The following is a 12991-nucleotide window of genomic DNA, read 5'->3' as shown; positions in this document are numbered from 1 at the left end:
TTACTGGATTATCTTTGCTGATTCACAGGGATTGGTTATAACCCTTTATCAGTATATACCATAGCCCAGTCTTTTTCTAAGTAGAAGTCTTCATTATAATGAAGTACAATTTACCACATGTCTCTCCTTTGGATAGCAGTATATCTCACTTTTGATAACTCAAAGGAGAAGCCCCACACTCTGTTCTTTTTTAAGAGCATAATGGCTCAGCTTATCTTCTGTATAAATTTTAGAATTAGCCCTAGCTGGTTTGGCTCAGTGGATAGTGCGTTGGCCGGCAGGCTGAAAGGCCCCGGGTTTGATTCCAGTCAAGGGCACATACCTTGGTTTCAGGTTCCCTGGGCCTGGTCAGGGTGCATGCGGGAGGCAGTTAATGTATCTCTCTCACATCAATGTTTCTCTCTGTCTCCCTCTCCATTCTCTCTCTCTCTCTCTCTCTCTCTCTCTCTCTCTCTCTCACACACACAAAAACAAAAAACCCTCGGGTGAGGATTAAGAAAAACAAAATTTAGAATCAGTTGGTTAAAGTAATATTAAATATATTAAATATAAAATATAAAGAACTGGGGGTTTTGCTCAGTTATACATTTAATCAGTGGGATCCAGCTTGGGAAAGAACTGGCCTCATGATACTGAATCTTCTTATCGATGAATATGTTTATATTTCCATATTTGTGCAGATTTTTCCTAATGTCCTTTTGATGAAGTATTACAATTTCCAACAGAAGGGTATTATAAATCATAATTAACTTACCCCTAACTTCTTTATTTTATTTTGCTGTTTTAAAATACTAGTGTATCTTAAAACTTTTTAAAACATCTGTTGCTAGTACTGCATGCTTTTTAGACAGTAAAGATACAGTAGTATTATAAAATGTTTTAATTAAAAAAATAAGAGCATGATTATATTAAACTGTATTATATACAATCTCTGCCAAAGTTTTGCTTAAATAATAAAAACTGCCTTTGCCAGCTTGGCTCACTGCATAGAGCGTCGGCCTGCAAACTGAAGGGTCACAGGTTGGATTCTGGTCAAGGGTTGCAGGCTGATTCCCAGTAGGGGGAGTGAAGGAGGCAGCTGATCAATGATTTTCTCTCATCAGTGATGTTTCTATCTCTCCCTCTCCTTTCCTCTCTGAAATCAATAAAAATATATTAAAATAATAATAATAAAAAACATCTGCTGTGACTTCTGAGTAGCAGATACACTGGAAAGTTCATGAGACACTGTCTGCACAGGGAGCACATTACTCCACCATTGCTAAATCTTTCAGGCTGTGGCTCTTTTGTCTCTTGGCTTTATAGCCAGGACGCAGGAACTCAATCTTTCTTTTCTTTGCTTCGCTTTTACTTTTGTGTTTCTTCAGCTTCTTCTTGGCGGCAATGTCAGGATTAGTGACAAACTTGAAAACAGAATAGAAATTTTCTATTAATTTTAAAGGAAATGTTAAACTAATAAAAATCAGATGTACATATGGACTATTTCATTCACCCTCAAGCATCACAAATGTGTATGATCCCACTAAACAAAATCTGGAGCCCCAGCTAGAACGTCCGCACTTCTCAAACACAGCTAGTTCCTCTTCCTCCCTGGGTCAGTGCGACACACGTGTGCACACACACCCATGGTTAAAAATAGTCACTAAGCATAACGAACACGCCATGTTGTATTTTCAAAAAGCAAACTTACCTCCAAAGCCTTCCTCTTTTTCCGAAGTGCCCTTTTCTCGTGAGCCTGCTTCTGTACTGAGGCGAAGGCTAATGAGAAGCTCTCCAGCCCAACCAGCTTTTTGAGTAATTCTATGATTTCCTGGGATAGATTCTTCAGCAAAGGATCTGTTCACACACAGAATAATAACCAGAGACAGTTACCTTGGAAAGGATATCTACAAAATCAACAACATGTGAAATTTAAACTCTTACAGCATTATCACTTTTATTACTTGAACATTAAACGCTAATCTGAAACCCCTACACTTCTGAGATGAAAAAACCAGCAGCAGAAGTGTTGGACACAGCTCCCAGCCACCATCTCATCCAGGATTCAACGAGAGACCAGAGACCATGAAGCCCACTTTCTAGCAGAATCCTGGCTCAGAAGACATTAATTTGAATAACCTGTTCAGCTCTGCAGATGGGCGGAGGTAAGTGTGTTTCTCCAGGCCCTTGCTCATTCACAGGTCACAGAGGCTTACCTCTGGCCCTAACTTCTGCGTGTGTGGATTAAAGACTCCTTTGTGAAGCTGATGAAAAGCTTCCCTGCCTACTCTCTCCGAATGCAAAGAACCCAGATTTTTGCATTAATTTCAGTGTACCTGTTCACATTTCTTGAAAATAGGTACTAGGCCTTTTCTCCACTGTTGAACTCCCAGTGCCTGCCAAATATTAGGTGCTCATACATGTTGGCTGATGAGAACCAAAGCAGACCTGACCTTCACCACTGCTGCTTTGCCTCTTTAAGAGGAAGGAAACTCTCAAGGTTGTAGGACCACAGCAGGTCCTACTTTGACATTTACTTCATTTGCTTTATTTTAAAACTTTTTAACATCTGCTTAATTTCTCTTTCCAACCCCCAATTCCCTCTTTTCTTATTAGCAAAATAGGTATTTTAAAATCAGTGTGGCTGACAGGAAAAAGGGAGAGATTTAAACTGAATATTATTTTACACTTCTGCCTTATAATTCTTGAGAATTATTATTTCACAGTTCATAATTGTTCATACAGCACTATGAGGTTTAGAACCACTCCAAATTATAGTTTTCTTTGAATATTTATGCCTAGGAGTAAAACATCTTTTAGGAAACGTTCACTCTTAAGACACAAGAAAGCAAAACCAAGTTAGTCAAATATAACTCAAAATGCCTTATTTGTTTGCTATTTATTATCTTGATACCCAGAAAGTTTTCTTTCTTAACATAAACTGGCAGGGAGAAAGGGAGGGCAGAAAGGAAGAGGAAGCATTCAGGAGGGAGGTGCAAAGTACTCAGAAGAGGGGCTGCGGTTACCCTGGTCCGAATAGGTGCTGTTCAGTTCTCGGAACAAAGGAGCTATGATCTCTGGAAGATACGGCTTCACCTTGTCTACTCCAAGATCCATCGCCACAGCTCCGAGAAACTTATAGATGCATGTTCTCTGAAAATACACATCAGAAGTGTTTTTCTTATACTTGCAGCCATACAAATAATAATACAGGAAACAAGGTCCGTTTGGGGGAAGATATTACTGCTTCAGTTTTGGGTGCAAAAGTTCTTAGGAACTTGGGAGGATCACTAACACCACTAAAATATTAACACACACACACACACACACACACACACACACACACACACACCCCACGTTGAGTCACTCTGTACATGTACCGCACCTTTAAGGGGTTTCTAGGTGAATAAGCAGCTTCTAGTTTTGCAATCCGAGACAACTTCTGGATCAACCACAGCAGCGTGGCTGGCTTGCTCTGCTCTTTCTTCCCCTCTGCATTTTCTTCTTTGTCAGATTCCGCCTTTCCATCTGCATGGGCCTCGTGTTCTACTGCCTCTCTGGCCACACCACCGGCTATAGCTTCTTGCTCTTCCATGCCTTCTTTCATCCGACCTTGCTTATCACCAGAATCAGGTTCCAGTAAATATAAGACTTTAGCTACGAACAACAAATTCTTAACAACCTAAAAAACAAAACAAAGGTGTTGGTATGCCAGCTGAGATCACACGTTAGATACAGCATTCACCTAGTTTCTAGTTTCTTAGTTTGTATTGCTCTGTCTGGTCCATAATGGCTTACAAGAGCCGTGCCAGTGCCTTGCTCCTATCCATATGCCACATTTGTGTTCCCTTACCACTCCAGTCCAACGGCGCTACCAAAAGAGAAAAGGGCACAGCAGACCAACTCTTCAAAAGCAACTTACATTTACTGCATATTTATAAATGCCTTTTCTGTATTTAATTTTACATGTGGTTAAACTTTATAACATGGAAATATATAAAGCTTTTTAGTGATAGAATTACTTCTGTTAAGGTAATTCTCAGACCACCCAGTAGCAAGAATATTACTTTCTCTTCAACTACTAAGAAAAGGAATTCAATATTATAATTTAATATGAAAATAATTAGTCACAATGTGAAGTAGATAAGACTGAAGATGAAAATATTTAATAAACAGCTTCCCAGTGTACTATATCAGAAATTTTAAATGCAGCCAAGAGTATTCCCACAATGGATCCCAGAGTCAATTAGATATGTGGGCATAACTGAACATGTATTTGAGTATATGTTTATATTTCAGTTAATTTCCAAGCATTAAACTAGGGAAAACAAAACAAAAACCAAACACCAAATGTGAGCCTTTTCCTAGACTGTTCGCAGAATAGGTCCCTTCTATTTAACTGGATAGAATTATGATACTTACCTGCTCTCCTTGAGACTGATCTAAGAATTTGGAATGCAACTGATGACAAGAGGCTAGGGAGATACTTCTCATCTGCGAAAACAGACATTGGCAGATACAATATAAGGCATTTCTGAGTGGATTTGGAGAGGGGAAGGTTCATGACTAAAAACTGTATGACAGTTCCCTTCTACCTGCCACAAACATTTAAGCAGAGAGACATAGATTGTGATCTCTGAGATTATTAAAAGAGAACTGTACAACATTCCAATACTTTTCCCCCTCTTCCCTTCTTACTCTTCTCATTCATCAATACATACATAGATCCCACTATGAGCCAGGCATTGTGCTGCTCCCGAGGGAATCAGAGATGGAAATAACATGGTCCCTAACTAACATTTTCATGAACCATGACCTCACTAATTATTCATAAGGTTTTGAAGGAGGCAGGACAGACAGTATTAATCTTATTTTCCAATGCTGATAACTTAGACATTAAGATATGGAATGGTCTAACTAAGCCAAGTAAAAGTCTGACTAGATTGATAGCCTAAAAATTACCTTTGAAAAACCTTGGCCTTGAGGAAACCCCTTTCTGGTTCCTAAGATTTCTATAGACTCACATATGCTGGAAGAATTTCTCCCAAGGCCTAACCCCCAGATATTACATGAACTAGAATGAACATCGCACACGAGTCACGAGGGAAGAAAAGTTTTAGAGAAACCTTACCTTTTGGTCAAGATCACTTTTTAGGAACCTGACTGCTACAGGCTCTGAGAGCTTCCTTTTCGTTTTCTTGGCATTCTGTTTTCTAATAAGCTCCTCTGGTTGGCAAGAGGCAAAGAGCAATCCAAAAATCTGAGCTGCAGTGAGCCACACCCAGTTGTGTGGATGTCTCAGGTGAGCGTGCACGTGACCTAAGGGAAGCAAAATGCATTCTCAGATGTCAACAGATTTCTGGACGCTGGTGGTAAACAGGACTAACTTAGGCATTTCCTGAGAACCTATGATGTGCCTGGACTGGGGAAATGAACATGAGGGAGCAATGAGGTGAGAGACACTGGGAACAACTAGCAAACCAGCTCCTAACGTGGTAAATGACATGGGAGAGTAAGCCTAAAACAAACCATGTCCATAAGAACCACTTTCAGATTGGAGGGCATTAAGGAGGCATTAACATTTACAATTTCTAAATTAAAATTAATGTTTGTGTATATACATATATACATACGTACATACGTGTGTTTCTCATAATTACTGAAATTGGTGGCTCCAAATAGCTGACTGGAAAAGTATTACTTATGTATGATGCTTTCTATGTGCCAGACACAGGTCTTTTAGACCTCACAACAGTTCTGTAAGGCTGGAACTGTCATTTCCATCTGAGATTATAGATGAGGAAATGGATGTGTCAGAAGGGCCAAGTGATACCCAGAACCAAGCCTGGGACTCAGAGCTCTTACTGCTAAGTAGGATTTGTTAAAGGCCATACTCAAGCTCCACGGCCACTCTCCATACACTGCACTTGGAGAATACAGTGGAAAGCCTTGTGGTGCTGGGAAATAAGATTAAAATTCTGGTTGAATCATGTCATATCTGAGTTTTAGTCTCTGCCGCTGTATTTCATGAATTTGGTTTTACTTTGGTTCTACATGATCCTTTGTAATAATCTGGCCATGTCTCAGGGGAGCCATACCAGAGGAGGCCATATATTTCTCATAGGATCACAAGTTCTCTTGAAACAGGTGGGTAATTAAAGCATTCATTCCAATGTCTATTTCCTACTGACTAAACACAATTGAATATGTTAAAAAATCTGAGATATTTTTCATTTAAAGAGTGACATATAACAAGTATCTCACAAAAATGACATGGTTTAGTAAAGTATGGCATATTTACATAAGGGACTATAGCTATTTAAAGGGATAGATACTAGTATAAACAGGATATAAAAGTTTATATAGAATTATGCAATCTCAAAAAAAAAACCCACAAAAAAAAAAAAACACCCAAAAAGACTGAAGGGAATATATGCCAAGTTATCATCAAGGAGGACTTTGGGGAATATTTTCCATTCTTATATTCTTCCATAATTAATATTCTTTATTTTATAAATGAAATGTATTACTTATAATTAATATGTATACACACACACACACACACATATATACTTAATCCCCCCAAAAGAAACATTTTCTCTGTAATCAATGTGTAAAGGCCCTTTAAATCTTTTTCTTATGGACTTTTCCCTTGACATTACACTTTCTGAAGTATTCATATTCTGGTTTCCCAAATTTATTTCCAATAATTCTATCACAATGTGCTTATTTTCAGATTTAAAGAAAAAGACAACACTTACCCCAGATTTTACCCAAAGTCTGAGAGGGCTTGGTGAACTGAATAATATTACATTCCTTGATGAGTTTACTTATCAGTGTGAGAAAACTAAACAGACGGCGATCTGCAGCTTTTTCTTTAGTCTCTTCCATGATCTAAAAATAGGATGGATGCAAATCAACCAAGACAACAATTGCAAAGCGTTTGATGGACATTTTTATCCCAGTGTGCAAATGTACATCAGGATTTCTCAACCTCAACACTACTGACATTTGGACTGCGTACTTCTTTGCTGGGGAGGCTGCCCTTTGTACTATAGGATGTTTATCAGCATCCCTGGCTTCTAACCACTAGATAGATGCCAGTAAGGCATTGCTAAATGTCCCCTGGGAGCCAAAATCTCCCTGCTTGAGACCCTTTGTCATACACTGTGGGAAGAAAACATACTTCAGTCCACATTTTAAAAAAACCCAACTGCATTGAACTATTGCTTTCATTAATAAAAAAGCATTTTGAATGCATTATTTAATCTATTAGCTGTATCACCTGAAGCAAAACTACAAAAATTAGCAGAACTCTCATTCCCTAGGAAAATAACTTACCTCTTCAAAGTTTGCAGGATCAATTTCCTTTTCAATCACAGGGAGAACAGTTCCAAGTCTTCTTTCAAAAGCGACTCCTTCACTTTCCACAAACACGCCACAGACCAGCGCAGCCAGCTGTCTACTTAAGCTCTGCCGAAGAGAAGCCACCAGAAGACAGTGTCAACACAACCTGGGAGGCTGTTTCCAAAACCATAAAATGCAAGTGGGCATGATTCTGTTCTCAACAGTTCTTTATGAAACCAGAAATCAATGGAAAATGGATCATTGGTGACAAGAATATGGAGAAATCTTCATATGTAAGAAAAACATTAAAAAAAATGATTCATCTTTATCCACTGAATAGATTTTTTCTCATTTTAAATGTTTAAAAAATATAAAAGTTCCATACCACCCTGCCATGCCCCACCTCTTAACTTTTATACTAAAACCAGTATTACGTTAGAATGTATTGTTTATATTCCACAAAAGATGGGCCAGTGTTGATAATGGTAGAGTCAGCAAGTGGACAAAATCACTGACAAAAATTACATTCTATCAACTGAATAAGCAAAATTGGAAATGAAAGTACTCATCAATGGGGGCTGGCTATGTGAATTAAGAACATTCTTAGTAACTGGCTGACATTAACCATGTAGTGGGAATACCGGCGATTCTTATGTTACATCTACAACTTAGTACATCTTCTGAAATTTTACTATAAGATTGTGAACATAATCAAATAAAAATAATAAAGCTATTTGGGAAAAATTAATTCAACAATGGATATGTGTTCTTAAAGTATAAACACCAAAAGCTAAGAGTTTCCATTGGAATATGGTTCAAAGCAACCCTAACCTTCTTTGCTCCAAACCAGGTGGTGACCATATCGAAAAGAAAGTCTTTTTTCTCAAGGTTGATTTTACTGAGTAAGGATTTGATCGCCATGGATGCCATCTTTTTGCACAGGGCAGAGTCATCGTTCACCATCATTAGGCAAAGAGGAACGAAGAACATCCCACAGTTCTCATGGAGCAGCCCCTAAAAGCAAACGGGCACATATGAGCACACTGAGACAGGAATCCCAAGATGTCCACCAGGGGAGGACCGTGGGCACGGAGGGCTCGCGGGAAACAGTTACCAGTTTGTCTTTGGGAGGGAGGATACCTGAGGGAACGTGTCAAAGAGGTAAGCAATCATTTCCAAGGCAGACTCTCTCCCGGTCTCATGTTCATAACTAGGGCAAGAACAGCAGGACTTGTTAGGATCTTTTAAATTTACTAACAATTATTTTTAAGAATTTAGAATACTGTCTCAAGATGCCAGTCTATTTTTTTAAAAGTGGAAAACACTCCATTTTCCCAACTGCTGTGCAGTCTTACATGTACTTCTGTTAGATCTTTCCCATTCTCCTTGGTGGCCTCCAGTGACAATCAGTGGTCATACTGAAGTGAAAGCTACTCGGAACTGCTACAACGTTTGCGAGTTAAGTCAGTGACTCACAGATCATCCTCAGAGAATATGCCCTTATGTTTAGTCTTGTTCTTTTCAAGCGGCCACATTAAAAGGAGAGAAGAAACCTCCCACTGTACCTGCATAGTTTATGGCTTACACTTACTTTAGTTGAGCGAGCATGAATTCCAAGTTCGGTCTCAATTTATCACCCAGTGGATAGTCAAGGATATATTTCAGAAAAACCTAGGAACAGAAGTCACAAAGATGATTGGGATCCTATCGCTCTAGGATTCCTGCTTCCTACGCTGCTTTCTGGGATAGGCTGGTAGGTTAAACAGACCTTTCAGAAGAGTGATCGCTTAGGCCACATGTGTCAAACACAAGGCCCGCGGGCCAAATCCAGCCCGCCAGGCCTTGCAATGTGGCCTGCACCGCGCTGTCATCACTGCACTCCGCTGTCAGTTTATGACATTGTCAGTTTATGACTGTTCAGTAAACCATTCGGCCCGCGATTTAGGCTGGATTTTAGATTTTGGCCCCTTCTCTGATTGAGTTCGACACCCCTAGGCCTTAGGCGAACCTGGCCTCCTGAGTTAAGAACTGGACCCCTTCCCCTCTCCTCGCACCTCACTTACCCAGGTCCCACCCTACACACATGACCAAGAGTCAATTCCTGGCCCAACCCTGGCCTGGCTGTTTAGGACTCCAAATCTAAGCTCACACGTTGGAAAGTCTTCTTGCTCTGATAGGTGGTGTGATGTGGTGGACTGAATATGGACTGTGGTTCAGCCCTACATTTCCCCGTGTGAAAGAATAATAACAATGATGACAACAACATTAATATTGATAATAACTATTGCACTTACTAAATACCTTCTATGTGCCCAACATTGGGTTGTTTCCCCAGCTAATTTTCATTACTTCCTTAGGAAGATGATGTCGCCCCATTTTACTGAATCACAGAATAAAGCATCAACGTGGCACAAAGTTGTCTTCAGAATTTAGTCAGTGTTGCCATCTCTCTATCTAAAAACCAAACGGAGAGGCAGGCCCGACCCCTGCTATGGGAGTAGGATCTCTGCAAACCTGTCTGCACTGGACCCGGACAGGTTCACTCTGAGCAGAAATGGCCAACTTCGATACTTTCCTCATGACATCATCGATTTCGGGGACCAGCAACTTTCTTGATAAGATGGCCTAAAATACAGAAGGAAAAGACATACTCTTCATGTTTCACTGCAGATGGGCATAAGCCAACCTGGTGTCAAAGTAGTCACAGGCAGTCTTCAAACATAGTGGAAGTACCTCCCAAAGAAAAATCATTAAAACAAGCTATTTTATGTTAAGTATATTTCACCACAAGTAAAAAAAAGGAAAACAGTGTCCAATATAATAAGTGCGGGTACATATCTGTATTTGTACAGAATTCCCTGGAAGTATTAATACAGAGCTCACTTTCAAATATTTTTTAATAACCAAAATCATCATCTTTATAAATTACATAATTTTGAAAGTCTACTGCTAGTCAAAACACTGTGTTCTATGTTAAGTATTTGACTCGAGGTTCATGAACTGTAAGGCCCAACATTCTGATGACACCGTACCTTTAGGAGACCAAACGCAGTGGCTTGTCTTGAGGTATCGTAAATGTCCTCCTCAGCATATGCCAGTAGGACCTGGAGCTGCTTTTCGGTTATCTGGTAAGACTTCACTTTCTTCACAAGTACGGTCACACACTGCAAGGTTCAAGGTGAGGTTAATGCAGGATGTCCCACAAATCAGGTGACATCACGAGGATTTAATACGATATCAATGCTTTTCACACACGAAGCCAGTCCTCTGGCCTTAGCAAATGAATCTGGAATACATTTTGACCAAGACCACAAAGGACGATGGGGAAAACTAACTTGGATGGTAATCCTGGGCCTGGCTTTTTCTTTTCTTTTTAAAAAAATATATTTTATTGAGTTTTTACAGAGAGGAAGAGAGAGGAATAGAAAGCTAGAAACATCAATGAGAGAGAAACATCGATCAGCTGCCTCTTGCACACTCCCTACTGGGGATATGCCCGCAACCAAGGTACATGCCCTTGACTGGAATCGAACCTGGGACCTTTCAGTCCGCAGGCCGTTGAGCCAAACTGGTTTCGGCGTGGGCCTGGCTTTTTCTGTGTGGCAGTGAAAACAGCTCACCTTGAAACAGTTTACCACCATGTGGAAGTTCTGACCCCGGGCAGCCCCGAGCTTTGCATAGTCCTTCAGCAAAAGGAAAAGGTGTTTTGTCAGCTGCTCCGCTTTTGTTTCTATGGAAGGCAGCGGGAACCGCAAGACCCAGATCAGGCACTGCAAAGCACCTGTGATCACCTGAAAACCAAACCAAACCAAACCAGTCAACATAGGAAGCCACCACACTCAGTGACCCAGCACCGCGGCGGGGTACTCTATGCAGTCACAGCCATGCTGAGGGAATGACATGCTGTGCACAGCTTTCTGGAAGAACTGCATCAACATGTAAGAAGGCAGGGGGTTTCCCGTCCTCCACTGTAGGAGAACTTACTGCTGTAGGATGACCCACAAGCTCACTTACCACATTCTTAACCTATACGGGTAAATAATTGCATACGTAGACTGTCCAATTTTAGCAATTTCAAACACACACACACACACACACACACACACACACACACTATAAATGATTTTTCTATTTTCTAAAATGAAACTTCAATTTAATCATTCTTACTAAGCTTGTATTATGTATACATGACACTTTAGTGAGTGGTAGAAATACAAAGATAAAAAGGAGGCCAGATGCTTTTCTCCCTTCCTCTCCCTCTCTAAGCAATAAAAAAATATTTTTAAAAAACCCAAGTGATTTACATGAGAATCCCTGTACCTCCAGGCTAAGCCAGTGCCTGGAGTAAAAGTAGGTGCTGAGTAAGCATTGGTAAGTGAACTTCACCCTCTTCACCTAGTTCAGCTCTACCTGACAAGACTCCCACTGCTCTGGCTGCTGATGGCCTTCCTGGGCTGATTAGATGAAGACAGAGGAAAAAGCTCCAGAGTCAGAAGGAGCAGGGCATAGATCCCAGCTCTGCAGCTTTTACCTAACTGACTAGAGCAAATCAGCTCTCAGCACCTTCCGTAAAACAGACAACCTGAGGAATGGGAGGGTGTGAGCTTTGGAGTCTGAGACGGAGGCAAGTCACTTAGTTCAAGGGCTAGTTTTCTCATCTATAAAGCAGAAACAATAATAAATACCTCCCCAAGAAGTGTTCTGAGGATTCACAGCAGGGAGTAGGGACAGTGATGATGGTGAGGAGATGAGGATGATTACTGACATGGGGACCTGCCACTCACCCTCATGGAGCTGTTGCAAGGTCTAAATGAAGCAATTAATGTACCTAGAAGGGCTTTATAAACTGTTAAGGGCAATCCGAACATATGGGATTACTAAATGGAAGAGCAAAACCCAACTATCTTATGTGGCACCCGCCTAGGAGTTCAGTTCTCGGTACTCGGCAGGGCCAGCTCTGCAGAGGGCCGGTGCTCACCTTCACATCCATGGAGCCCAGGCAGTCTATGAGGAGAGACACAAAAGGATCCAACATTTCCAGAACCCGTTCGCTCGAAGACTTGATCTTGGAAGTTTTCAGACTCAGATGCAGCAGCTAAAAGATTTAAGAAGACATTTCACAGCAGGTGCCCATAAGACCCAATGAATAGGTAAAGGTGAAATAATTTGAGATTCAGCCTGAAGTGTTAAGATGTTTCTTTATAAAAATAAAACTTCTGGAAAAAACGAGTCACTAACTGGGAAGTCTCAGTAAATGAAGAGGTGGGAGCTTACTGTGCAGCTGAGATTAGAATTTCATTTACCAAATGCTTACTCAGCACCTAATTTGACTCCAGGCACTGGCTTAGCATGCAGGATGCGGCAATGACCAAGATGGACACAGTTCCTGCGCTGATGGATCTTAGCCTGGGAGACAGACTCTAGGAAATAACTGTGGGGACCTGGGCAGAGGGAAGAGTGGGTGGTGAGGCCCTGGAGTAGGAACAGTGTGGAGACTTTAAGAACCGAGGGAAAGCACATGTGGCTAGAACGTGTGTTGGAATGGGTACAGTACAAGGCAAAGCCCTTACAGCCCAACTGCAGGACTGGCTCACTCCTGGGATAAACGGAAGCCAATGACGGGTTCTTAAAAGGAAATCAAATGGTCAGACTTGTGCTTTTAAAA

At 40.8% G+C, this 12991-nt stretch overlaps 1 protein-coding gene across 1 annotated transcript in view; it reads right to left on the bottom strand.

The window, feature by feature from the left end:
* Positions 1 to 522: 522 nt before the first annotated feature.
* Positions 523 to 12991, bottom strand: part of UTP20 (UTP20 small subunit processome component) — a 90556-nt gene continuing 78087 nt past the window's right edge. The window contains exons 48-62 of the mRNA XM_084880064.1: positions 12305 to 12421; positions 10947 to 11117; positions 10359 to 10490; positions 9841 to 9951; positions 8918 to 8997; positions 8467 to 8536; positions 8158 to 8340; positions 7321 to 7452; positions 6741 to 6873; positions 5111 to 5298; positions 4402 to 4473; positions 3365 to 3661; positions 3006 to 3132; positions 1691 to 1836; positions 523 to 1403 (exon numbers count right to left, since the gene is read on the bottom strand). Of these exons, the coding sequence (XP_084736190.1) occupies positions 1248 to 1403; positions 1691 to 1836; positions 3006 to 3132; positions 3365 to 3661; positions 4402 to 4473; positions 5111 to 5298; positions 6741 to 6873; positions 7321 to 7452; positions 8158 to 8340; positions 8467 to 8536; positions 8918 to 8997; positions 9841 to 9951; positions 10359 to 10490; positions 10947 to 11117; positions 12305 to 12421 (2115 nt within the window). The 3' untranslated portion in view covers positions 523 to 1247. The remainder of the gene's footprint in view (positions 1404 to 1690; positions 1837 to 3005; positions 3133 to 3364; positions 3662 to 4401; positions 4474 to 5110; positions 5299 to 6740; positions 6874 to 7320; positions 7453 to 8157; positions 8341 to 8466; positions 8537 to 8917; positions 8998 to 9840; positions 9952 to 10358; positions 10491 to 10946; positions 11118 to 12304; positions 12422 to 12991) is intronic.

This window comes from Pipistrellus hanaki, assembly GCF_964339955.1.
Source record: "Pipistrellus hanaki genome assembly, chromosome: 3".
NCBI classification, from domain to species: Eukaryota; Metazoa; Chordata; class Mammalia; order Chiroptera; family Vespertilionidae; genus Pipistrellus; species Pipistrellus hanaki.
The sequence above is the reverse complement of the archived record's forward strand: the minus strand, read 5'-3'. Positions and strand labels throughout refer to the sequence as shown.